The sequence below is a fragment of the Strongylocentrotus purpuratus genome, unplaced genomic scaffold, assembly GCF_000002235.5.
Source record: "Strongylocentrotus purpuratus isolate Spur 01 unplaced genomic scaffold, Spur_5.0 spur5_scaffold_12, whole genome shotgun sequence".
Classification (NCBI taxonomy): domain Eukaryota; kingdom Metazoa; phylum Echinodermata; class Echinoidea; order Camarodonta; family Strongylocentrotidae; genus Strongylocentrotus; species Strongylocentrotus purpuratus.
Genome location: NW_022145597.1, coordinates 28,796,279 through 28,820,551, shown reverse-complemented (window position 1 = coordinate 28,820,551; position 24,273 = coordinate 28,796,279). Strand labels below are relative to the sequence as shown.

The 24,273-nt window shown below is 38.5% G+C and overlaps 1 protein-coding gene and 1 long non-coding RNA gene across 2 annotated transcripts; one reads left to right on the top strand and one right to left on the bottom strand.

Moving 5' to 3' along the window:
- The first annotated feature begins 9,637 nt into the window (after window positions 1-9,637).
- Window positions 9,638-14,677, top strand: LOC115922880. The gene is made up of 5 exons (XR_004063648.1): window positions 9,638-9,677; window positions 11,883-11,991; window positions 12,320-12,382; window positions 12,916-12,963; window positions 14,305-14,677. It is a non-coding gene; the product is annotated as an uncharacterized LOC115922880 (long non-coding RNA).
- A 3,639-nt stretch (window positions 14,678-18,316) lies between these two features.
- Window positions 18,317-22,285, bottom strand: LOC763836. Its single transcript, XM_030982327.1, has 2 exons — window positions 21,026-22,285; window positions 18,317-20,190 (listed from the first exon to the last, which is right to left on the bottom strand). Exons 1-2 carry the CDS (start codon window positions 21,165-21,167, stop codon window positions 19,877-19,879), a joined length of 456 nt encoding a protein of 151 aa, XP_030838187.1. The 5' UTR covers window positions 21,168-22,285; the 3' UTR covers window positions 18,317-19,876.
- Between the last annotated feature and the right edge of the window lie 1,988 nt (window positions 22,286-24,273).

Here is a 24,273-nt window from a genome sequence, read left to right as displayed (position 1 = left end):
TTGATGATGGTGATGCTGATGATGTCAATTTTTATCAGGCCTACCATTAATTCTTGTTGGCAACGTTCGTTCGTTCGGTTATTCATTTCAAAATATAATCTAATATATACATGTCCATAACATCTATAATTTTGTTTTAATCATTTATAAATTTAAAAAAAAAAAGTTAAATATGAAAAATGAAAAGCATAACTATAGGAAAGCCTGTAAAGGCTTTGTAGTTTAATGTTATCTTAGTTTCAAATAATACATTTTAGGAGTGCTCAAACTACACATAACAAAGGATGATGAAAAAGAAAAGGAAAGAAAGAAAAAAAGTACAAGGAGCAAGAATAAAAAGAGTAATACAGGTGGGCATTAATTATTAATCGTATTTAGAATAAATAATGTTAGATTTCAGCTGTTTTTAAACAATAAAAGGTTTCTATATTGAAATGGGAAAGCAAATCTAATCCCCCCCCCCCCCCCCCAAGAAAGAAAAAAACAAACTAGTATAACAAATTAGCCTTTTTTTTATTATAAAAACAAGTCGTCAGTTCATATTATATTCACGACTTTTGCACGCCCAGTAAATATGTGCATACGTCTATGTACGGGGTATATGGTGTGATTACATGGCACTCAGGGAGAATAAAGTATGAATACTGATGAGGCTACCCTGGGTATATAAACAGGACATAATATTATTATTATCATTATGTGTGGGACACCGTGATCTGTACGGGAGAGATCGAGGTTACACCGTAATCTCTCTCTCTCTCTCTCTCTCTCTCTGTATCTCTATCTACCTCTCACACACATTCACATAAACGCGCACACGCGCACACACGCACACACGCACACGCACACGCACACACACACACACACACACGCACACTCACACTCCACCCCTCTCTCTCTCTCTCTCTCTCTCTGACTCTATTTACGTTGGGCTTGCAATAACATCCATGCTATCTTGACTTGACGTTCATTTTCCTTTCCCGTATATCTCTCTCTCTCTTTCTCTCTTTCTCTTTCTCTCTCTCTCTCTCTTTCTCTCTCTCTGTCTAGCTGTCTCTCTATCTACCTCTCACACACATCCACATACACGCACACAAACATAATCACACTCCACCCCCCTCTCTCTCTCTCTCTCTCTCTCTGACTCTCTTTACGTTGGGCTTGCAATAACAAATCCGATCTCTTGACTTTCATTTTCCTCTTATTTCCCTTTCCTGTATCTGTGCAGTGGCGGATCCAGGGGGGGGGGGGGGGGGGCCCGGGGGGCCCGGCCCCCCCCCCCCCCCCCCTTGAGAAAAAAATCATGTAAAATCACGTGATTTTTACCTTTTTGGGGGTTGGGCCCCCCCCCCCCCCTGGCGCTCAAGGGGGGGGGGGGGGTGCAAATTGAATTTTTTTTGAGGATCAAAAAAAAAAAAATGTGCTCACTACCCCCCCCCCCCCCCCCCCACTGAGCGACTTTTCGGCCGGCGCGATTTTCAAATTTTCGGGAGCAAAAAAAAAAAAAAGTTGGGCCCCCTCCCCTAAGAAATCCTGGATCCGCGCCTGTATCTGTGTGTGTGTGTGTGTGCGTGTGTGCGTGTGTGCGTGTGTGCGTGTGCGTGCGTGTGTGTGTGTGTATTTGCGTGTTTGTGTGTGTGCGTGTGTGCGTGCGTGCGTGTGTGTGTGCTTGTGTACGTGCGTGCGTATTTTGAACAATGGTGTGAATTCATACTTGATTTCTGATGTATTTCTCTAAAGTTTACATTTTGAGCTTTTCATTTTCTTGATGAAAGATAAAAATCAAATGTACCATACACTTTCTTCGAGACACCTGTAAATTTATGGATCTTCGGTGACTGGTCCTTCAGAAACTAGTGCTAAGCCAGTCACAGAGAATTTATAATTTCAACTGAAGCCTCTTAGTGCATAGTATATATTTTTTGTATAAATTCAAATTTCATTTGGAAACTTTCAATATTTGATCAATATGGTGAATGGGCATATGGTCTATGGTTGGAATGATGAATGCATGCAGTGAAGAAAATACACAGACAAGAAAGTAAAAGAAGGAAGATGCCAGAATGATGTCATTGACGATGATTCAAAGTTTGGATAAAAAATAATCAAACAATACGTTTTGAGGTCATATTTATTACAGTTTTAGACAGTTTTATCCACCAGCAAGCTGTAAACACTTTAAACGTAAATACAAAAAACTTTTGATGGACCTATATTGATGCTAAAAATTTCAATATGGTTGTTATATTATGATATTTTACATGTAATTGTTATTTGTTTTACTTTTTATTATAGCTTGAATTAAAACATAAGACTTTTTATATTTTATTGTTTTGATAGTCCCATATAAGGACCACCTCCTTTTCTGACTGCTACCAGGCTAAGCAATCTTCCTTGTGTTTTTAACGATATTTATTCATGTTTGTAAATTGATTTTTTTCTTTTCTTTCTTTCTGTGTTCAACTTTGTTAATAATTGTAATTGTGTGGTACTTGGTATACTGTTTTATTTTACCCGTATATTCGTTCATTGCTTGGCAAAATAAATTGAATTGAATTGAATTGAACACTATATTTAATTGCGGTGACTTCTCGGTTACGAGCAGATGGTCAATGCAGGCTTCGATATTCTATAAAACTAGAAGCTATCTGGACATTACTTCAACAGAAAGCTGGACAAAGACACTTCGTCACATCAAGCTACGAGAAATTACATCATCATCTCACCGAAGTCTACTCGAACACCGCATCGAAAGCAGGTAGGCCCAACATCTTACATTATGTCTGTTGCACATGAGACGTCTTTCTGACTGCGTCAGTTTGTAATTGTATTGATAATGATATCGATTATTTAGTAGCGCTAAAACAAAAAGTACCTTTTCGCCTACAAAGTAACAGAATGAAAAGAGAGAAACTTTAAACTCATAGATAGGTAAATCATACTTTATTACTGAGGGAAGAAGAATGCTTTAAAGATACTATGTCCCTTTTGCAGCCAACATGAAATTCTGTAGAACTTTGCAGGAATTTTGAATATTTTATATAAGTCCTATCTGTGGAATTTAAACGTTAGCAGTTTCCTAATATTCAAATTATGCAAGGAAACCCGTTTACTTGCTAGACTTAACTGTCAGACACTATTGAGTGACTGACTGGCTTTTTCCTTCTTTGGTAATAACATACATAAAATAAACTAAAGGGTACATGATCATTTGCCTACATCAATAACCCACTTCTTGTAATGGCCAAAAATAAACTGATTGAATCTTTGCGCAGTATAAAAAATACGACCATTCGGTACAATTGTCTGAAAATCAGACTATTACTTACTGGCTCTATAGCTCTTAAGTCGATTCGACAACTAATAGTCGTTATTTCCCACTTAAAGACATTTTCAAGCCCCCCCCCCCCTCATTTTAGGGAAGTTCTAAATTAGTAGTATCTTTCAAATGCCGTTGATATTTAAACTTTTTGTTTTTTCTGGCCTGCAAATGGGACATAATACCTTTAAGGGATCTTTTCAAAATGGTATTACCCTTTTCTCTTATGGAAAGGGGGGGGGGGCATTGTTCCACGTTTCGAAGCAGCCACTGTAAAACGTTTTTCGGTATAGTTGAGAGTCTGGAATTTGGGAATAATTAGTGTAAACTCAGTTGTTGAGCGTAGGTCTGCATTTCTTATAAGACATTTCTTCGCGTCATGTGCAGCGGGCTTAGTTCACAATAATCACGAGCTTTGCTTTGCAACTCTGATGGGTGAGATGTCCCAGTGATCTCGTAATCGGGAGTTCCCGGTTTCTGGATGTACAAAACATAAAACTCAAGGAGGGTGGGGTTAAGCTGTTAAGTGCAGTGTAGAAATGGGCCGGGAACGTCCTCTTTCAATAGGGCATTCAAAACATCCTCAGTTGTTTGGTTCCAGAAAGCGAAGAATAGGGACTTTTAGATTTGCGTGGACTGTTAAAAGGACGTCACACGTAGCAATCCACGTTGTCGTCGTCCAAATCTAAAAGTCCCTTAATATGATTGAATGTAGACATCTAGCCTTCCGCCTTGCATTCATCAGAACAAACCACAATTCCCGTATTTTCTGGCAGCCTGTCGTCTCGAAGCCCGTTATTTTGGGCGCAATTTGTTGCTTCAGTTTCGTTATTAATAGTAAATATTGTTTGATTTGGGCTTTCTGTTCATTTTTGGGAGTGTTAAAAGGAAAGTTTCAGTACGTCAATATGCCATGCTAACATTCTTAATTGTGTTACAATGTGACTCTAGCTTTCAAACCCGTACAAGTTTTTTTAAAGGGGGGGGGGGGGGTTCTTATGCCAACTTTGAGCCAGAGGTGTTTAGTGAGACATTGCGAGGGGAAAATGACCACTTATTAACATATCTAGCGGCTAATCAGCCGGCGAATAAGCGGGGGGGGGGGGGGGGGGGGGTAGCGAGCACTAATTGTTGTTGTTGTTGTTGTTCAACGGGGGGGGGGAGATGGAGCACCACTTTTTTATCTTTTTTGTAAGGGGGGGGGGGGGGTTCGCGCGAGGCCTGCATGGCTTTGACCAAATGATCAAAATGTATTCCATGTTTATTCTATTTTCCTTAGACTTTGAAAATGGCGTCAAAAACCATGATTACTCTCTACTTTCTGATTGCCTTGGCCGTGGCAGCAAGTGCGTTGAATGTCGAAGAGAACAGGCCCGGTAAGAGAAGCAGTAAGCACTTCATTTCTAATGTTGTCAACCAACTACACGAATACGATTACAAAACAACCGACCTAAAGCAATTTTAAGAGTCGTATTATACGCTTGTGCGGTCACCTATTGAAATGTGCCAACATGGCATTGATGTTTCGACATAATCCGACCACATTTGAAGAAAGTTTGCGCTGACAAAATGATACTTTCTATCCCTTTTTATCCTAGTTTTCGTGAGTTTTCGTGATAAATTTAGTTACTAGCCAAGTTTTGTTGGATTCGATTTGATTTGTTGATTTATTATTGTTTCGATCATTTTTCATTTTTTATTTTTGTATTGTTTTAGTCAAGGAAGATGAGATCGACATTTCTAATGCGTTGATTGTCGAGGAAAATGACAGACGGAGAGGTAAGCAATTCATTTCTAATGTTGTCAACCAACTAAACGAATACGATTACAAACAACCGATCTATAATTCCAAAAGTCGTATATAAATAATAGTGCGGTCACCTATTATTTAAAGAGATTTAAAGAGAGTTTGCACTTTTAGAAAGATACTTTCTATCACTTATTGGCCTTGCCGATGATATCGTGTGATAACTTACATTTATAAAAGTTATTGTCCTATAGCGGACTAATGAATATTAATAAGTCTGAATGAATCAGGAGAGCTTGGGTATTTGTTTCTAGTTCATCGTGACTGTGCCATGGACCAGTGATGGCCTGGTGGTAGAGTCGCTGCCCGGCAAGTAGTAGATGCAGTCCCGCTGGTTCCAAGAGTTTTTTGGCTTGTTATTCAATACAGATCGATCAATCGATCTTATTTACTGGGTGTAAGCCACAAATATGTTTAAATAAAAAACCGAGTTTTATTTGATACAATTTTATTGATTTATTATTCTTTTGATCATTTTTTTTCTTTTTTCTTTGTACTGCAGTTTGTAAAAACGTCGGTGGATTAACAGCGATACTACTAGGTTGTCAACTTGCTGGTAAGTCAAGCATGAGCAATATTTTTAAATCTAAAGAAAAATGCATTAGAGATAGAATGCTCCTTCTATGAATGATAAAAATCCACCTCTCCATTTTTCGATTCGACACCTTTATCACATATAGTCAGAAAAATGAGAAACAAACTTGAAAAGCCGGCATTGTTATTATAAGTGAGTGTGTTGTTTTAAAGACTTCAAAGGAGTACTCAATAATCATGACACGAGAATGCTTTTAAGTGTGCATAAATTCGATCGAACAGAGTTGCATAAAACATTAAAAAAATAACATTATAAAGGGCATGTTTATTTCCTCCAAGTCAGGCTCGAATAACCGTCGTTGTCATTTGATTGATGATTTAACATTAGGATGATTAAACAACTAAGCACGACATGGTATCTTCCTCTGTTTCAGGGTTGCCTTTTCGTATAGAGGGCACGGAGTCGTTTCTAATTACCTAAAGTTACTCATATTTGAGAGAATTGCCCAATCCGTATTTTTCCCATATGTATCTTCATAATTTTTAAAGGGTTGGGTAAAATTTTACTCATAAGATGGGAAGAAAGGAACCATGCATGTTTATTGGGTAAGAGTTTACCAACAATGGATAATGTTCAACCAAGTTTGGGTACATGTCATCAAAAAAACATGCATGTTCCCATTTTGACCTCTTATGTGCAAAATTGTACCCAACTCTACACTGCGTTAAGAGTGCACATATACACCTCTTCATTATCCCGCTAGCAGAATCACACCATATCACATAACACTACTGTTTCTGAAATACATTCGGTGCATGCACATTGTCAGGATACAGCAACCAAATACCTTAGAATTTGTTGTAATATATTTAACAAATCTTTACATTTTCTCTTTTCTTTATTTCAGATGCAGTGTAAGAGTAGCATTGAGAAGTTCGAGAAGCATACTAGCTGGATCTTTTCCATGCGGTCAGACGTCTTCTCTGTTTGTTGAGACTTTTGTCAACTTGATGCGAGAAAAAAAAAATCATCGGTGATCAGTCATCACTGACGTTAACATTAGCCCAATTAATTCATAATTTTGCCTCTAAAATATATAAATACAATTGAATCTCGTTTCAAATGTAAAGTATCAATATGCCTACATGTAGCCAATCAAGGGCGGATCCAGGGGGGCCCGGTTCCCCCCTGGAAAAAAACACGTGTAAAACACGTTAATTTCACCTTTTTTTCGGAGATGGACCCCCCCCCCCTGGCGCTCAAGTGCAAATTTTCAAATTTTCGAGGGCCAAAAAAAATATATGTGCTCACAACCCCCCCCCCCCCCCCCTCCCCCAATGAGCGGATTTTCGACCGGCGCGATTTTCAATTTTTTTGGGAGCAATAAGAAAACAAATTGGGCCCCACCCCTAAGAAATCCTCACTGGATCCGCGCCTGAGCCAAATATAGTTTTGTGTTGACAACTCACTGGAAATTTGATTGTTTATACTGCATTGAAGAGTACAATCTTGTACATGTGCTTCATGTGTAGATAAAACGTGCGAAGGAAACCATTGAGGGGTATACATTCATAAGTTGTATTGTCAAATTTTTAATCAGCTGCTTTATTCTCTGACACATTGTGCACAAAACTTTCTCATTAAATGGAATGACATAATAATAATCCTCCTCGGGTTAATTTACTTTTGTTCATGTTGTGAGAGGGGTAGAAGAGAGAGAGAGAGAAAGAGAGGAAAAAGAGAGAAAGAGAGAGGAGAAGAGATAGACAGGGAGCAGGCATATCAGAGAGGTAGAGAGATTGTAGAAAGCGTGTATCGAAGAGGATACAAGAGAGAGAGAGAGAGAGAGAGAGAGAGAGAGAGAGAGAGAGAGAAGAGGGGAGGGAGGAATAGCCATGGAACAGGCATATAAATAGAGAGAGAGAGAGAGAGAGAGTGAGAGAGAGAGATTGGAGCAAGTCTGTGTAGAGGATACGAGAGAGAGAGAGAGAGAGAGAGAGAGAGAGAGAGAGAGAGAAAAAAACCATACGGGCAGGGATACAATCAGTGATTACTATTCCAATCTAAGAAGCATTGGAACATTTAAATCACGTTGTGAAACTAAAATATAAACAAAATGTTACATGAAAGTACTATTTCTGCCACGATAATTACCCTTATTATTAAATATGCCGTTGCTGTCTTTCCCTTTTCATCTTCTAGTTCTTCTTATTTCACTTTCTTTTGTTTGTTGGTGACGGTGTATGGAGGAGGTGGTGGTGGTGGGGGGGGGGGGGGGGGCTGTTATCTCTCTCTCTCTCTTCCTTTAACAAAAATTGCTTCTTTAACTCATTTCATTTTATGGCCCCTTCTCTGAATCTTTACTTCTATTGGCACTTCTATGCACACTAAATATCATTTTAACACCTTGGCCCTGTTTCTTAAAAGAATTGTTATCAATATAGTTACAATGACTGTTAAAATTTAATTAAAAAATGGTGTTTAATCGACTGTGAGCAAATCTGTCATAGCAATAAACAGATGGAGAATGGGAGAGAGAGAGAGAGAGAGACACACACACACACACACACGAACACACGCACACACTCACACTCCACCCTCTCTCTCTCTCTCTCTGACTCTCTGACTCTCTTTAGGCTTGCAATAACATCCATGCTATCTTGACTTGACGTTCATTTTCCTTTCTCTCTCTCTCTCTCTCTCTCTCTTTCTCTCTTTCTCTATCTCTCTCTCTCTTCCTCTCTCTCTGTCTAGCTGTCTCTCTATCTACCTCTCTCACACATCCACATACACGCACACAAACACAATCACACTCCACCCCTCTCTCTCTCTCTCTGACTCTCTTTACGTTGGGCTTGCAATAACAACTCCGATCTCTTGACTTTCATTTTTCTCTTATTTCCCTTTCATGTATCTGTGTGTGTGCGTGTGTGTGTGTGTGTGTGTGTGTGTACGTGCGTGCGTATTTTGGACAATGGTGTGAATTCATACTTGATCTCTGATGTATTTCTCTAAAGTTTACATTTTGAGCTTTTCATTTTCTTGATGAAAGATAAAAATCAAATGTACCATACACTTTCTTCGAGACACCTGTAAATTTATGGATCTTCGGTGACTGGTCCATTAGAAACTAGTGCTAAGCCAGTCACAGAGAATTTATAATTTCAACTGAAGCTTCTTAGTGCATAGTATATATTTTTTGTATAAATTCAAATTTCATTTGGAAACTTTCAATATTTGATCAATATGGTGAATGGGCATATGGTCTATGGTTGGAATGATGGATGCGGTGAAGAAAATACACAGACAAGAAAATAAAAGAAGGGAGATGCCAGAATTATGTCATTGATGATGATTCAAAGTTTGGATAAAAAATAATCAAACAATACGTTTTGAGGTCATATTTATTACAGTTTTAGACAGTTTTATCCACCAGCAAGCTGTAAACACTATAAACGTAAATACAAAAAACTTTTGATGGACCTATATTGATGCTAAAAGTTTCAATATGGTTGTTATGATTACATGAATATTTTACATTTATTTGTTTTTGTTTTACTTTTTATTACAGCTTAAATTAAATCATAAGACTTTTTATATTTGATTATTTGATAGTCCCATATAAGGACCACCTCCTTTTCTGACTGCTACCAGGCTAAGCAATCTTCCTTGTGTTTTTAACGATATTTATTCATGTTTGTAAATTGATTTTTTTTTCTTTCTTTCTGTGTTCAACTTTGTTAATAATTGTAATTGTGTGGTACTTGGTATACTGTTTTATTTTACCCGTATATTCGTTCATTGCTTGGCAAAATAAATTGAATTGAATTGAATTGAACACTATATTTAATTGCGGTGACTTTTCGGTTACGAGCAGATGGTCAAAGCAGGCTTCGATATTCTATAAAACTAGAAGCTATCTAGACAGTACTTCAACAGAAAGACACTTCGTCACATCTACGAGAAATTATATCATCATCTCACCGAAGTCTACTCGAACACCGCATCGAAAGCAGGTAGGCCCAACATATCTTACATTATGTCTGTTGCACATGAGACGTCTTTCTGACTGCGTCAGTTTGTAATTGTATTGATAATGATATCGATTATTTAGTAGCGCTAAAACAAAAAGTACCTTTTCGCCTACAAAGTAACAGAATGAAAAGAGAGAAACTTTAAACTCATAAATAGGTAAATCATACTTTATTACTGAGGGAAGAAGAATGCTTTAAAGATACTATGTCCCTTTTGCAGCCAACATCAAATTCTGTAGAACTTTGCAGGAATTATGAATATGTCATATAAGTCCTATCTGTGGAATTTAAACGTTAGCAGTTTCCTAATATTCAAATTATGCAAGGAAACCCGTTTACTTGCTAGACTTAACTGTCAGACACTATTGAGTGACTGACTAGCTTTTTTCTTCTTTGGTAATAACATACATAAAATGAACGAAAGGGTACATGATCATTTGTCTACATCAATAACCCACTTTTTTTAATGGCCAAAAATAAACTGATTGAATCTTTGCGCAGCATAAAACATACGACCATTCGGTATAATGGTCTGAAAATCAGACTATTACTTACTTGCTCTATAGCTCTTAAGTCGGTTCGACAACTAATAGTCGTTATTTTCCCACTTAAAGACATTTTCAAGCCCCCCCTCCTCATTTTAGGGAAGTTCTAAATTAGTATTATCTTTCAAATGCCGTTGGAATTTAAACTTTTTATATTTTCTGGCCTGCAAATGGGACATAGTACCTTTAAGGGATCTTTTGAAAGTGGTATTACCCTTTTCTCTGTTAGAAGGGGGAAATTGTTCCACGTTTCGAAGCAGCCACTGCAAAATGTTTTTTGGTATAGTTGAGAGTCTGGAATTTGGGAATAATTAGTGTAAAGTCAGTTGTTGAGCGTAGGTCTGCATTTCTTATAAGACATTTCTTCGCCTCTTGTGCAGCCGCGGGCTTAGTTCACAATAATCACGAGCTTTGCTTTGCAACTCTGATGGGTGAGATGGCCCAGTGATCTCGTAATCGGGAGTTCCGGTTTCTGGATGTATAAAATATAAAACTCAAGGAGGGTGGGGTTAAGCTGTTAAATGCAGTGCAGAAATGGGCCGGGAACATCCTCTTTCAATAATAATAATAATAATAATAATAATAATAATAATAGTGGGTTCTTGTATAGCGCTCATGTCAGTCAGATTTGACCCTCCTGGCGCTCCCGATTATTACCCTGGCTTTAGCACGGCTGCCATACGGCGCTCTAGCATTTCAAGGAATAAATTCCTACCAGGTACCCAGTTACTTCACCTGGGTGGAGTGTGGCAAATGTAAATCAATGTCTTGCCAAAGGACATTAGTGCGGCGTTGGGACTCGAACCGCGGACCTTGTGATCGACAGTCCGGCGACGTATCCACTCGACCCCAGCACCTCTAGGGCATTCAAAACATCCTCAGTTGTTTGGTTTCGGAAAGCGAAGAATAGGGACTTTTAGATTTGCGTGGACTGTTAAAAGGACGTCACACGTAGCAGCCCACGTTGTCGTCGTGCAAATCTAAAAGGCCCTTAATAATTATGATTGAATGTAGACATTCTGAAGCCTTCCGCCTTGCATTTATCAGAACAAACCGCAAATCCCGTATTTTCTGGCAGCCTGTTGTCTCGAAGCCCGTTATTTTGGGCGCAATTAGTGAGGAAAATCGTCACGCAAAGTGAATGCAATTTTTTTTCACTACCGTCACTTCGTGAAAACAGCGACGAATTTATTGCTTCAGTTTCGTTATTAATAGTAAATATTGTTTGATTTGGGCTTTCTGTTCATTTTTGGTGCGTGTTAAAAGGAAAGTTTCAGTACGTCAATATTCTATGCCAACATTCTTAATTGTGTTGCAATGTGACCATAGCTTTCAAACCCAAACAAGCTTTTTCAAGGGGGGGGGGGGGGTTCTTATGCCAACTTTGAGCCAGAGGTGTTTAGTGAGACATTGCGAGGGGAAAATGACCACTTATTAACATATCCAGCCGGCGAATAAGCGGGGGGGGGGGGGGGGTAGTGAGCACTAAGTTTTGTTGTTGTTGTTGTTCAACGGGGGGGGGGGGGAGGAGATGGAGCACCACTTTTTTTTTTTAAGGGGTGGGGGGGGGGGGGGTTTCGCGCGAGGCCTGGCTTTGACCAAATGATAAAAATGTATTCCATGTTTATTCTATTTTCCTTAGACTTTGAAAATGGCGTCAAAAACCATGATTACTCTCTACTTTCTGATTGCCTTGGCCGTGGCAGCAAGTGCGTTGAATGTCGAAGAGAACAGACCCGGAAGGAGAAGCAGTAAGCACTTCATTTCTAATGTTGTCAACCAACAAAACGAATACGATTACAAAACAACCGACCTAAAGCAATTTTAAGAGTCGTATTATAAGCTTGTGCGGTCACCTATTGAAATGCGCCAACATGGCATTGATGTTTCGACATAATCCGACCACATTTGAAGAAAGTTTGCGCTGACAAAATGATACTTTCTATCCATTTTTATCCTAGTTTTCGTGAGTTTTCGTGATAAATTTAGTTACTAGCCAAGTTTTGTTGGATTCGATTTGATTTGTTGATTTATTATTGTTTCGATCATTTTTCATTTTTTATTTTTGTATTGTTTTAGTCAAGGAAGATGAGATCGACATTTCTAATGCGTTGAATGTCGAGGAAAATGACAGACAGAGCGGTAAGCAATTCATTTCTAATGTTGTCAACCAAATAAATGAATACGATTACAAACAACCGATCTATAATTCCAAAAGTCGTATATAAATGATTGTGCGGTCACCTATTATTTAAAGAGATTTAAAGAGAGTTTGCACTATTAGAAAGATACTTTCTATCACTTACTGGCCTTGCCGATGATATTGTGTGATAACTTTACATTTATAAAAGTTATTGTACTATGGCGGACTAATGAATATTAATAAGTCTGAATGAATCAGGAGAGCTTGGGTATTTGTTTCTAGTTCATCGTGACTGTGCCATGGACCAGTGATGGCCTGGTGGTAGAGTCGCTGCCCGGCAAGCAGTAGATGTAGTACCGCTGGTTCCAAGATTTTTCTGGCTTGTTATTCAATACAGATCGATCAATCGATCTTATTTACTGGGTGTAAGCCACAAATATGTTTAAATAAACAACCGAGTTTTTATTTGATACAATTTTATTGGTTTATTATTCTTTTGATCATTTTTTTGTCTCTTTTCTTTGTACTGCAGATTGTAAAAACGTCGGTGGATTAATAGCGAAAAGACTAGGTTGTGATGGTAAGTCAAGCATGAGCAATATTTTTAAATCTAAAAAAAATGCATTAGAGATAGAATGCTCCTTCTATGAATGATAAAAATCCACCTCTCCATTTTTCGATTCGACACCTTTATCACATATAGTCAGAAAAATGAGAAACAAACTTGAAAAGTCGGCAACATATATTACTTCGCTGTTATCTTTACTACCTCCGTTACCAGCCTCAAAATGATCAGCCATTTTTAACGTAATGATTAAGTTAAGAATTAACGTAGATATATAACTCGTGGATGTGCAGTACAGACATATACAATTTTATTGGTAATATTTACGGTGGTCATGAACGCCGGCATTGTTATTATAAGTGAGTGTGTTGTTTTAAAGACTTCAAAGGAGTACTCAATAATCATGACACAAGAAGGCTATTTCGATCGAACAGAGTTGCATAAAATATTTTTTTAAATAACATTATAAAGGGCATGTTTATTTCCTCCAAGTCAGGCTCGAATAACCGTCGTTGTCATTTGATTGATGATTTAACATTAAGATGATTAAACAACTAAGCACGACATGGTAACTTCCTCTGTTTCAGGATTGCCTTTTCGTATAGAGGGCACGGAGTCGTTTCTAATTACCTAAAGTTACTCATATTTGAGAGAATTGCCCAATCCGTATTTTTCCCATATGTATCTTCATAATTTTTAAAGGGTTGGGTAAAATTTTACTCATAAGAGGGGAGAAAGGAATCATGCATGTTTATCGGGTAAGAGTTTACCAACAATGGATAATGTTCAACCAAGTTTGGGTACATGTCATCCAAAAAACATGCATATTCCCATTTTGACCTCTTATGTGCAAAATTGTACCCAACTCTACACTGCGTTAAGAGCAGTGGCAGATCCAGGGGGGGGGGGGGGGGGGCGGGGTGCCCTGCCCCCCCCTTGCGCTCAAGGGGGGGGGGGGGGGGGGGGGGGGGGGGGTGGCAAATTTTAAAATTTTCGAGGACCAAAAAAAAAAATTGTGCTCACTACCCCCATCCCCCCCCCTCCCCCCCCCCCCCCCCCCCCCCCCACTGAGCGCCTTTTCGGCCGGCGCGATTTTCAAATTTTCGGGAGCAAAAAAAAAAAAAAAGTTGGGCCCCCTCCCCTAAGAAATCCTGGATCCGCGCCTGGTTAAGAGTGCACATATACACCTCTTCATTATCCCGCTAGCAGAATCACACCATATCACATAACACTACTGTTTCTGAAATACATTCGGTACATGCACATTGTCAGGATACAGCAACCAAATACCTTAGAATTCGTTGTAATATATTTAACAAATCTTTACATTTTCTCTTTTCTTTATTTCAACTGCAGGGTAAAAGTAGCATTGAGAAGTTCGAGAAGCATACTAGCTGGATCTTTTCCATGTGGTCAGACGTCTTCTCTGTTTGTTGAGACTTTTGTCAACTTGATGCGAGAAAAAAAAAACCATCGGTGATCAGTCATCACTGACGTTAACATTAGCCCAACCAATTCATAATTTTGCCTCTAAAATATATAAATACAATTTGAATCTCGTTTCAAATGTAAAGTATCAATATGCCTACATGTAGCCCAATCAAGGGCGGATCCAGGGGGGCCCGGTTCCCCCTGGAAAAAACACATGTAAAACACGTTAATTTCACCTTTTTTCGGAGATGGACCCCCCCTTGCCCTCAAGTGCAAATTTTCGAGGGCCCCCCCCCCCCCCCAAAAAAAAAAAAAAAATGTGCTCCCCCCTACCCCCCCCCCCCCCCCCCCCCCCCCCCGACCCCTAAGAAATCCTCACTGGATCCGCGCCTGAGCCTAATATAGTTTTGTGTTGACAACAGGTTAGTCAACTCACTGGGAATTTGATTGTTTATACTGCATTGACGAGTACAATCTTGTACATGTGCTTCATGTGTAGATAAAACGTGCGAAGGAAACCATTGAGGGGTATACATTCATAAGTTGTATTGTCAAATTTTTAATCAGCTGCTTTATTCTCTGACACATTGTGCACAAAACTTTCTCATTAAATGGAATGACATAATAATAATCCTCCTCGGGTTAATTTACTTTTGTTCATGTTAATTGTGAGAGGGGTAGAAGAGAGAGAGAAAGAGAGAAAAAAAAAAAGAGAGAAAGAGAGAGGAGAAGAGATAGACAGGGAGCAGGCATATCAGAGAGGTAGAGAGATTGTAGAAAGCGTGTATCGAAGAGGATACAAGAGAGAGAGAGAGAGAGAGAGAGAGAGAGAGAGAGAGAGAGAGAGGAGGGAGGAATAGCCATGGAACAGGCATATAAATAGAGAGAGAGAGAGGGAGAGAGAGAGAGAGATTGGAGCAAGTCTGTGTAGAGGATACGAGAGAAAGAGAGAAAAAAACATATGGGCAGGGAGATCATAATGTTCTATTAAATACAAACATCTTCAGAAACTATATTAATACCCGTACATTGGTCTATCTCATTACGTTCTGATGATGATGATGATAATGGTTTCTTTGATCTGTTCAATGACATAATCATCTAAAGTTATGAAACATAAAACTGTTGATAGTGTGTATTAAGCAGACATGACAACAACATTGCGTGTGCGTGTGTGTGTGTGTGTGTGTGTCTTTCCCATTCTCATAATCTGAATGACTTAAAGCCCATCTGTACTAGTTTGGCCAGGGGGATTAGAGCGCCCTGCAAGTCACTGGACAGGTGGTTATCTCATCAACTCAGCTCTCAATTAACATAAGAAAAAGAGGATCATGGGGGACCAATGGTCACCGATTAGGCATTGTTTGTTATATAGAGGGCGCAAGTAGCTACAAGTAGTGCAGTGGGCCTTTAAAGGGAGAGAGAGAGAGAGAGATAACAGCCCCCCCCCCACCACCACCTCCATACACCATCACCAGCAAACAAACGAAAGTGAAATAAGAAGAACTAGAAGATGAAAAGGGAAAGACAGCAACGGCATGTTTAATAATAAGGGTAATTATCGTGGCAGAAATAGTACTTTCATGTAACATTTTGTTTATATTTTAGTTTCACAACGTGATTTAAATGTTCCAATGCTTCTTAGATTCCATATAATTTGAAGGTGGAAAATAATTGTATAATCATGGGCTGTATCTCTTGCGGTCTTCGATAAGGCCTCGGGTAGATCATGTGTACATTTTTTCTTATCATCCTTTAAAATGATTTACATAATTTACATGTATATGGCGCCATAATTCATTTTTTTAAAAACTTAAAAACAAAGGCTCCTTCGTCATATCTAATTAAGTCAAAGAAGTATTTTAAGTAAAAAAAGTATTTCGTCGTTCAGCAGAAAAGGGTGTGAGACATTTTTTAGAATATAAAAAACGTGAATAACAGCATCATAAAATACCTTACGAATGTGCTGAAATAGCAGACGCTCACTGAAAAATATAGATAGATAGATAGAGAGAGAGAGAGAGAGAGAGAGAGAGAGAGATAGAGAGAGAGAGAGAGAGATAGAGAGATAGATAGAGAGAGAGAGAGAGAGCGAGAGATAGAGAGAGAGAGAGAGAGAGAGAGAGAGAGCTTTGAAAGGCCAATCACATGGTTCACGGCACATATTGTAAGAATGACTAATGATTACAAAACAGGCAATACAAATGAACAATTAAACAAATAGCAACCCGAAATGAAAGCAAAACAAAATTACATTTCATCAAGGATGTATCCATATGTTCTACATTCAAATCCTGGAAGTCCTTTATCTGAAATGTTTCCAACGAAATGTGTAGGGAAAGAGTTCCGTTGACGGACAGTAGTTGGAATGAAACGTCTGTCTAGGATACCTGTTTAGATAACAGGCAAGGACATGGCGTGGGAAGGCATAGGCAGAGCTGATGACCTTCTTGGTGGCGTCAGCATAGACTAAATCTACTGGACAGATATTTGTGTGAATTATGGACAGGATCTGTAGCAGTACCTGCTTGCTGTGTATGATTTATGCGTGAGTTTAAGTGCTTTAGAATATCAATTTCATTAACGGCTCGTTAGCTACGGACAATTTGTTGATAAAATCAGAAACCAAACAATCATTAACAAATGCTGTATTTCAATAATAAACTTTATCAAATTGTAAACATAACATATGATATCGTAAGAAATTAATCCACATCATTATCACATGATTGTATCAATTTAGCAAAGCCGTAATAATGATGATATTGATGCTAAGGTCATCTTACAGGTCGGTATGAAATTAGAAAAGGAATATGAGAGAAAATTCATAATGGGGAATATATCGATTTTGACCTCAACATATTATCTTTAAGATCAAACTTTCATCAAGAAAAAAACATGAAAATGTAGCCTTATTCTAAATTTCCGCGACAGAGGCAGAAATACTAAAGACTTTGATCGTAATTATACAAGCAATACAACTGTTCATATGTTATAGACTATTTTCATTATAATCATGATAATGCAAGGTGATAATGATACAATAAAGGTAAAAAATTGAGCACCAATGTATGTTTGATCATAGTTGATACTGATAGATATGGGGAACACAGTTCTATTTTTTAGGTGCAACAGTGGATAGAATGATAAAATAAATACCTTTCCAGATAATCATTTCGGTCCATATTTCCAAATCAATTCAATTTCCAATCAATCGGGCTCGCGCAAAAGAAAGACATTTGAGAATGCATTTTAGAGTGATTTTTTTATATGCACGGTCCATTTTCATTGTTATTCCATCCATTTATTTATCTAATTATTGGTCATTGATAATGAAGCTAAAATTGTTGTATGTTGGAGGCTTGGCGAATAAAATCAATCAATCATGTCCAAGTCAGTCATAAGATATAAGAAAACTTTTGCCCAATAATTATTTATCCATGTGTTTATTCATATATTTGTTTATTCATTTATCTATTTCATATCATTTACTTACTTACTTACTCAATTAATTAGTCATTGGTTGCAGTTAAAGAGAAGGTTGAGTTCTGGGAAGAGGTGAAAAATAATTTGTGAGCATTACTCATTCTTATTATGCAAGTGTGGAAGAACATCAGTTACGACATGTTCCCTGAATAGCATAGCTCTTCAAATGCCTTCATATTCTAAATATGCATGTAACATCAGAAAAATCGGAGGGGGTGGCTTTTTATGCCACGTGTTCGTGTAGTCCCATATACATCTTTCTGCGCAAGTGTTTGTAACTTTACCAAGACTTGTCCAAATTTCTTATCATTTTGATAATTCCAGAACCTTGCAATACACACAAATTCTTATATGCTAGATGATCAACCTTTTCTGGTCGGTTCCACACCGTTTCTTTCACAATGCAATCGCATGACCAGAACTCAACTTCATCTTTAATACATCTTTAAACATGAAATTTAAAATGTCCATGAAAATGCAACAACAACAACAATCGCGCCATGTCAATCATAGGATACAAAGAACATCTAATAAAATAATTACCATAATCGTTTTTCAACATAAATGTATTTTAACACCATTTAGGTCAGATTTGGCCCAAAATGTCAATTTAATACAGCTGAACGAATATTGATAACCCTGCAAAATATAGACACATACATGGCGAACATTGCTCTGCTACCTACAATCAACATAATCGCAAAGATTTTCAAGAAATCATCTATATGGCATTTTGCAGTAGGCCTACCCTATTTTATTGCCTGGAATAAATCATATTTGCGTATGTCATTGTAAATAAAGCTCGCAAGTTTGAAAGCATGGCGCACAATTAAGGCTGTAGTGGTATAATTGCCCGATGTTGGTGTCTTGAGAGTCTTTGTAATTGCGTTCGTTGCGTTTCTTATGAGTGACACATTGATTGGATTAAGCTAGCCCGGTGACACGTTATTCCATTCAGCGGTGTATCATTAGTTTCTAGAGGCACATGTACCAGAGAGAGAGAGAGAGAGAGAGAGAGACATAGACAGAGAGAGAGAGAGAGAGCGAGAGAGAGAGAGAGAGAGAGAGAGAGAGAGAGAGAGAGGGGTGGTGTTATTATGTGTATGAGATGCGAATTAATAAAGTCACACATAATTATATAGGGGAGGGTGGTGGATGGGTCCTATTATCTTCTTTTCATGTTGCCTTTGTTTACCGTATTCTGTTCTCCTCTTTTCATTGTTCCTTTTTGCTTGCCCGGTGGAGGGGGGGGGGTACATAATTATGCCCTGTGTCCCTTCGAAGCCACTACACTGCCTTTAATCAACACAAACATGATGGCATATCATCAAAGACTCGGGGCCCTTTATTTGTTTTAAAAAAAATGGTTACAATCTATTTACATACGATGAATTGATTACATATTATTTATAAAAATTAAAAGAAAATGATATGTTTGAACTTGAAGTTTCGGCCTATACCTTCATAACTTGAGCACCATTACCAATTATATCGTGGTCCATGAATTACAATCGAGATTGGGCTCATGAATATTGTTAACCAAACACCTATACAGCATTAACCACTGCTCCGTTTTCCAAGAATGTCTCTCTGTATGCAGGTGCGATTAAGTTTCAGGAAGTTCCAATTTGATACAAAAATATATAAATACTTTATATCATTCGCTTTTCTTCTTCAGTGTCCATTTCAATGGTGATAATCGTTCGATGAATTTGACGAATAAGATTACAAGATTCTGACGCCTTCTGTAGCTTGTTTATGTTTCCTCCAATCACTGCTCAACTGTTGAGATGAGGAGAATACAGGAATAATCTGGCAAGTCTCAGGCACAAGAAGGCTAGAGGAAGAGGAGACCTCTGCTAGAGGACTAGAGCGCTCCTACTTCTTGACGAGACACATTGCGCCCATGCGTAAATCTTACCGTGTCGGATACCTTGGCCACTCTGCAGAGCGACCTCAACGTCTGGAATCGTTCCGGCCGCTTCACGGGTATATTTGATACAACCAAGGATTACGTCGCTACGAGGAAATCCCGGTCTTCGTCAGGTACTCCTCTCATAGCAGACACCTCATGCACGAGGTCTACCCTTACACTGTCAGCCGTGTTCGCGGTCCTCGTCGTCTTATGTCGATCACCACCGACATCGTGCTCGTTGTGTTCACTCAGAGCCGTGAAGTTTACTCTTTTCCCGTTTTTATAGGTTTCGGGTTTTCCAGGTGACTTGTTTCTGCCGACATTGTCTTCGCTTCTTTGAGGAAAAGGTGATCTTGAAGCCGGCTTCCTATTCGCATGGAGAAGCTCACTCTTGGTCTGAGGATCACCAACTGGAATGTTTTTGGAAAATTGAGAGACCATTACATTTTGAAGTTACAACACACTCAACAATGTTAGATGTCGTCTAAATTAAAAATTGTGTTACACGTATTATGAATGAAGCTGAATACAAAAATACATTTCAAATTCTGCGTGGGAAATATCATAGATTGAAAAATGTAACCGGGTACTATAGCAAAGTCAAAACATTTTGTCTCATACAAAACAGTACTGACGTGTTTTTTTTCATCCTTCGTTCTCATATGTTCATCTATTTCGATCCGTCCTTATCTACCGGCTATTTTTTCACCTGATAATTGCTTTACGGCAGAAAGCAGTAATTTGGTTGCACGAAAGAAATATCTCCCCATACTACCAATAATCTACACAAATTAGATTAAAACAAGCATTTACCCATTTTTCAACAACAACAAAATTCCATCTTAAAATGCTTATAAAACATATACCTAGTTCTTTTCATTACGTTAAAAACCTTGGCTAACATTCTCTCAAGTTTCTGTTCAAGTGCCTAATCTGCAGAGTAATGTACATAATAGTTTACGTGTGTATCATCGCAGATTGTAACGAGAAAAACTATTGTTCATACCCCCAAGTATTTTCTTGAGTACAGGTCATTAGTCAAAGAATTTTCTTTTCTTTTCAAGCATTTGCTGTGTTTTTCCCTATTTTTTTTCCTTCTCTCTTTCTTCTTTTCTCAGGTTTTCGGAATTTTTCCCCAGTTGTTTAATTAAAGTAATGGACCTTCTCTTCAAAAATGTTTTAGGCAGATTTTAACCCCCAAAATACAGTTTTTGAAAATGAAAAATGATAAACAAAATGAATCACCTGCCGATGAGACTTCTTTCCCGTCTGGTTCGCCTCTGTACTCCCTCCCCGAGATGACGGAGGTACATGTATCAAACTCGCTTGGCTCACGGTACATGTCACGAATCAATGCGGTCTGAGTGTGGCTCGATCCACACCCCATGCTAGCTGGGAAGTGATGTCGGTGGTATGCGTAGATGATCTCGTGAACGACAATGAAGCTGTGCCTGTTAAGTTCTGCTGTGGTATGTTTAGATGACCTCGTGAACGGCAATGACGCTGTGTCCGTGAAGTTCTGTTGTGGTATGCTATAGATGACCTCGTGAACGGCAATGACGCTGTGTCCGTGAAGTTCTGTTGTGGTATGTTTAGATGACCTCGTGAACGACAATGACGCTGTGCCCGTGAAGTTCTGTTGTGGTATGCTATAGATGACCTCGTGAACGACAATGACGCTGTGCCCGTGAAGTTCTGTTGTGGTATGCTATAGATGATCTCGTGAACGACAATGACGCGTGCCCGTGAAGTTCTATTGTGGTATGCTATAGATGACCTCGTGAACGAAAATGACGCTGTGCCCGTGAAGTTCTGTTGTGCTATGCGTAGATGATATTGATATCGTGAGCGATGTCGCTAAGGACTATGTTCCCGACGATGAAATATTTTAGTTTACTTCGAAGATAGTTAGATTGACGTCGATGTAAACGGTGACGCTAACGACGATGCTTAAGACGATGAGTGTGTTGTGATAATGATCGTAATCTTTGATTTACAGACAAAGAGTTCGACTATTTGAAAAACGCATCTGCTTGGAAACGCCTTTCCATAAAACCATAAAGAGTGCATTCAGACTTACAGTTATCATAAACCATACGTTCTGTTAAGAGTAGTTTTTGCGATTATAATCGTAGCTTCTATTGGAGCAGTCGAGTAGTATTCGTTGAAATTAGAAGTCTCTGAGAAATTGATTCTACAGTGAATCAACTGATTCTAGTCGACACTCACCGCTTGCATAAGGTAATTACTCTGAGATGTGATATGCTTCCAGTCAATTATCTCACCTTCTAATCATAACTAGACAGATTGTTTTCCATCGAGCCAGTTATATCGTCAATCTTAGGTAAAAATCTCCAATTACAGACCCCAAGGTAAGTGGGCGGATGAATTTCAAAATGATGTGATGTCACCCTTATGCAATGTCGAGTTCTGTGTGCCTTGCTGAATCCAAGTTTACCCATACATATGAACCGCTTTAGCCGGTAGCTTCTTTCGACCCAGTTAGTTGACCTGTAAATAGAAGGAGGAAAAAAATCGAAAAGCATGAATTCCAGTTGACAATATTAGAAAGTCGTGCAATTTCCGCGATGAATATCAGTCACGATTAACAATGGATTGCGAAATGGGTCACATACACTTTAAGAATTACTAAACATAATAATCATCAATAATGCGATTGCTTTTCACGCCCTTTTTATCATCAAGAGAGCTTAAGATACCTAGGATAATATCGCGGGAGTAATTTTAGTAGATTATGAGGACTCCTACGTATTTTCTAGCTAGGTTACACGTGCAGAAATGGCCACGTGTCATCAGTTGTTCTCATTTCGAATGCACTCCATTATATATTCAATTTCTCTTGCATTAATTTCCTCAGAGATTGTGAAGTGATTGCAGTACACATGGCCATTGGCGTAGCGTCGATCCGCCCTGCGTCGGGGGCTGGGGGGGGGGGGGTCTTTTGACGTGGAGAGAGAGATCAAGGCCATCGACACAATAGCAGTATATAGGCGTCAGCTTTGAAATGATTGAACACTACAATGACATAATATGTTATGCGAACATGATTTCTACTGGACATACAATAGGGAATTGAAATTGCCATTGAGTTGATTTATGAGAAAACATGCGTTGCAATCGTGTGCAGACTTTCTCTTTGTTTCTCATCTTTGTACATGTATTTGTTCACCCTTTCGATGGGGGCACATTTCAGTTAGGTTGTTACCTCTGCCATTATTTTTCCCAAATTCAGAATCGTGTCAAGTCTATTTCCCCGAGTTCCCGCAATCACAATCTTTTGATCTTAATCATTCCCGTATAGAAATAGTAATCATTCAATTTTTTCCCCTTTAATAGCAAGTAGTTTCTCCATTTACAGTGAATCCAAACGTGTCATCTATACATCTTTCACCATTCACGGGTGACTTTTGTGGATTTGTACTTGACACGTTTCCATCATGTCCATCACAACTAGGTTCCCATGACAACGTCATTTACAGATAGGAATGGCGCCATTTACCCGTCTACTGATATTACTCTCACTAATAAAAGCAACCGTTATGATCATGAAGGAGGTAAAAACAAAATCGAATTCCCTCCAACATGTCCAAGGCTATGTGCTTCATACCACTGGAATGATTGATCCACTTGTTCGTCGCTGAGATTTTTCTCTTCTTCACACAGTTATTATAACGAGGACGATGAGTTCGTGCTAAAAATCAAGCTAAGTATGCTCGTCTATAAACAACCATGACATCGGGCATAATGAAACAGCCGTGAGGATTTGATTGGCTAAGAGCAGGTCACGTGTTGTTTTTGTTGCTATTGTTGCTGCTGCTGTGTACATGGTGTATGTATGCATTGTGCGTGTGTATGTGTGTGTATTCACCTTGTGATATCCCTCTGACTTCTGAATTTTCTCATTCCTATCGAGATATAGGCTCAATACAGAGACAACTAGGTCAAGTAAACAATGGGTTAATTAGCGAGCAGAATAGTTTTTACCATTCACTAAATAGTAGCAAGAAGATTGCAAGCATTGTGTTAAATGATATGTAATGAGCCGGAACAGGCAATTTTTCAAAAATAAGTTTTTTAATTTATTTTCTATTTTAAAACAATGTGAACAGAAGGGCAAAATACAGCAATGTAGTAAATACAAAAAAAGGAAGTTCTTTTCTTTTTTCTAATTCACTATAAATTTAAAACACGTTAATCAATTATCATACTTTTAGTAACTCCTATAATGTTGGTATTGTATGGTTTATTGTAAACAGGTGATCAGCTAACTGAATTGAAAACTTTGTTTCCAATAAATTATAGACAGTTTTATTTCACTATTAAATTGTAAGATTAGAATACAGTGTAACTTTCACTTATTGGAATTGGTTAAAGGTAGGGGTGACCGCCGCAGCTTTATATGGAAGTTATGGAACATAAAGATGGGCGCCTACCTATCGCTCACACGTCACTACTTGTCAACGCGTTATCTA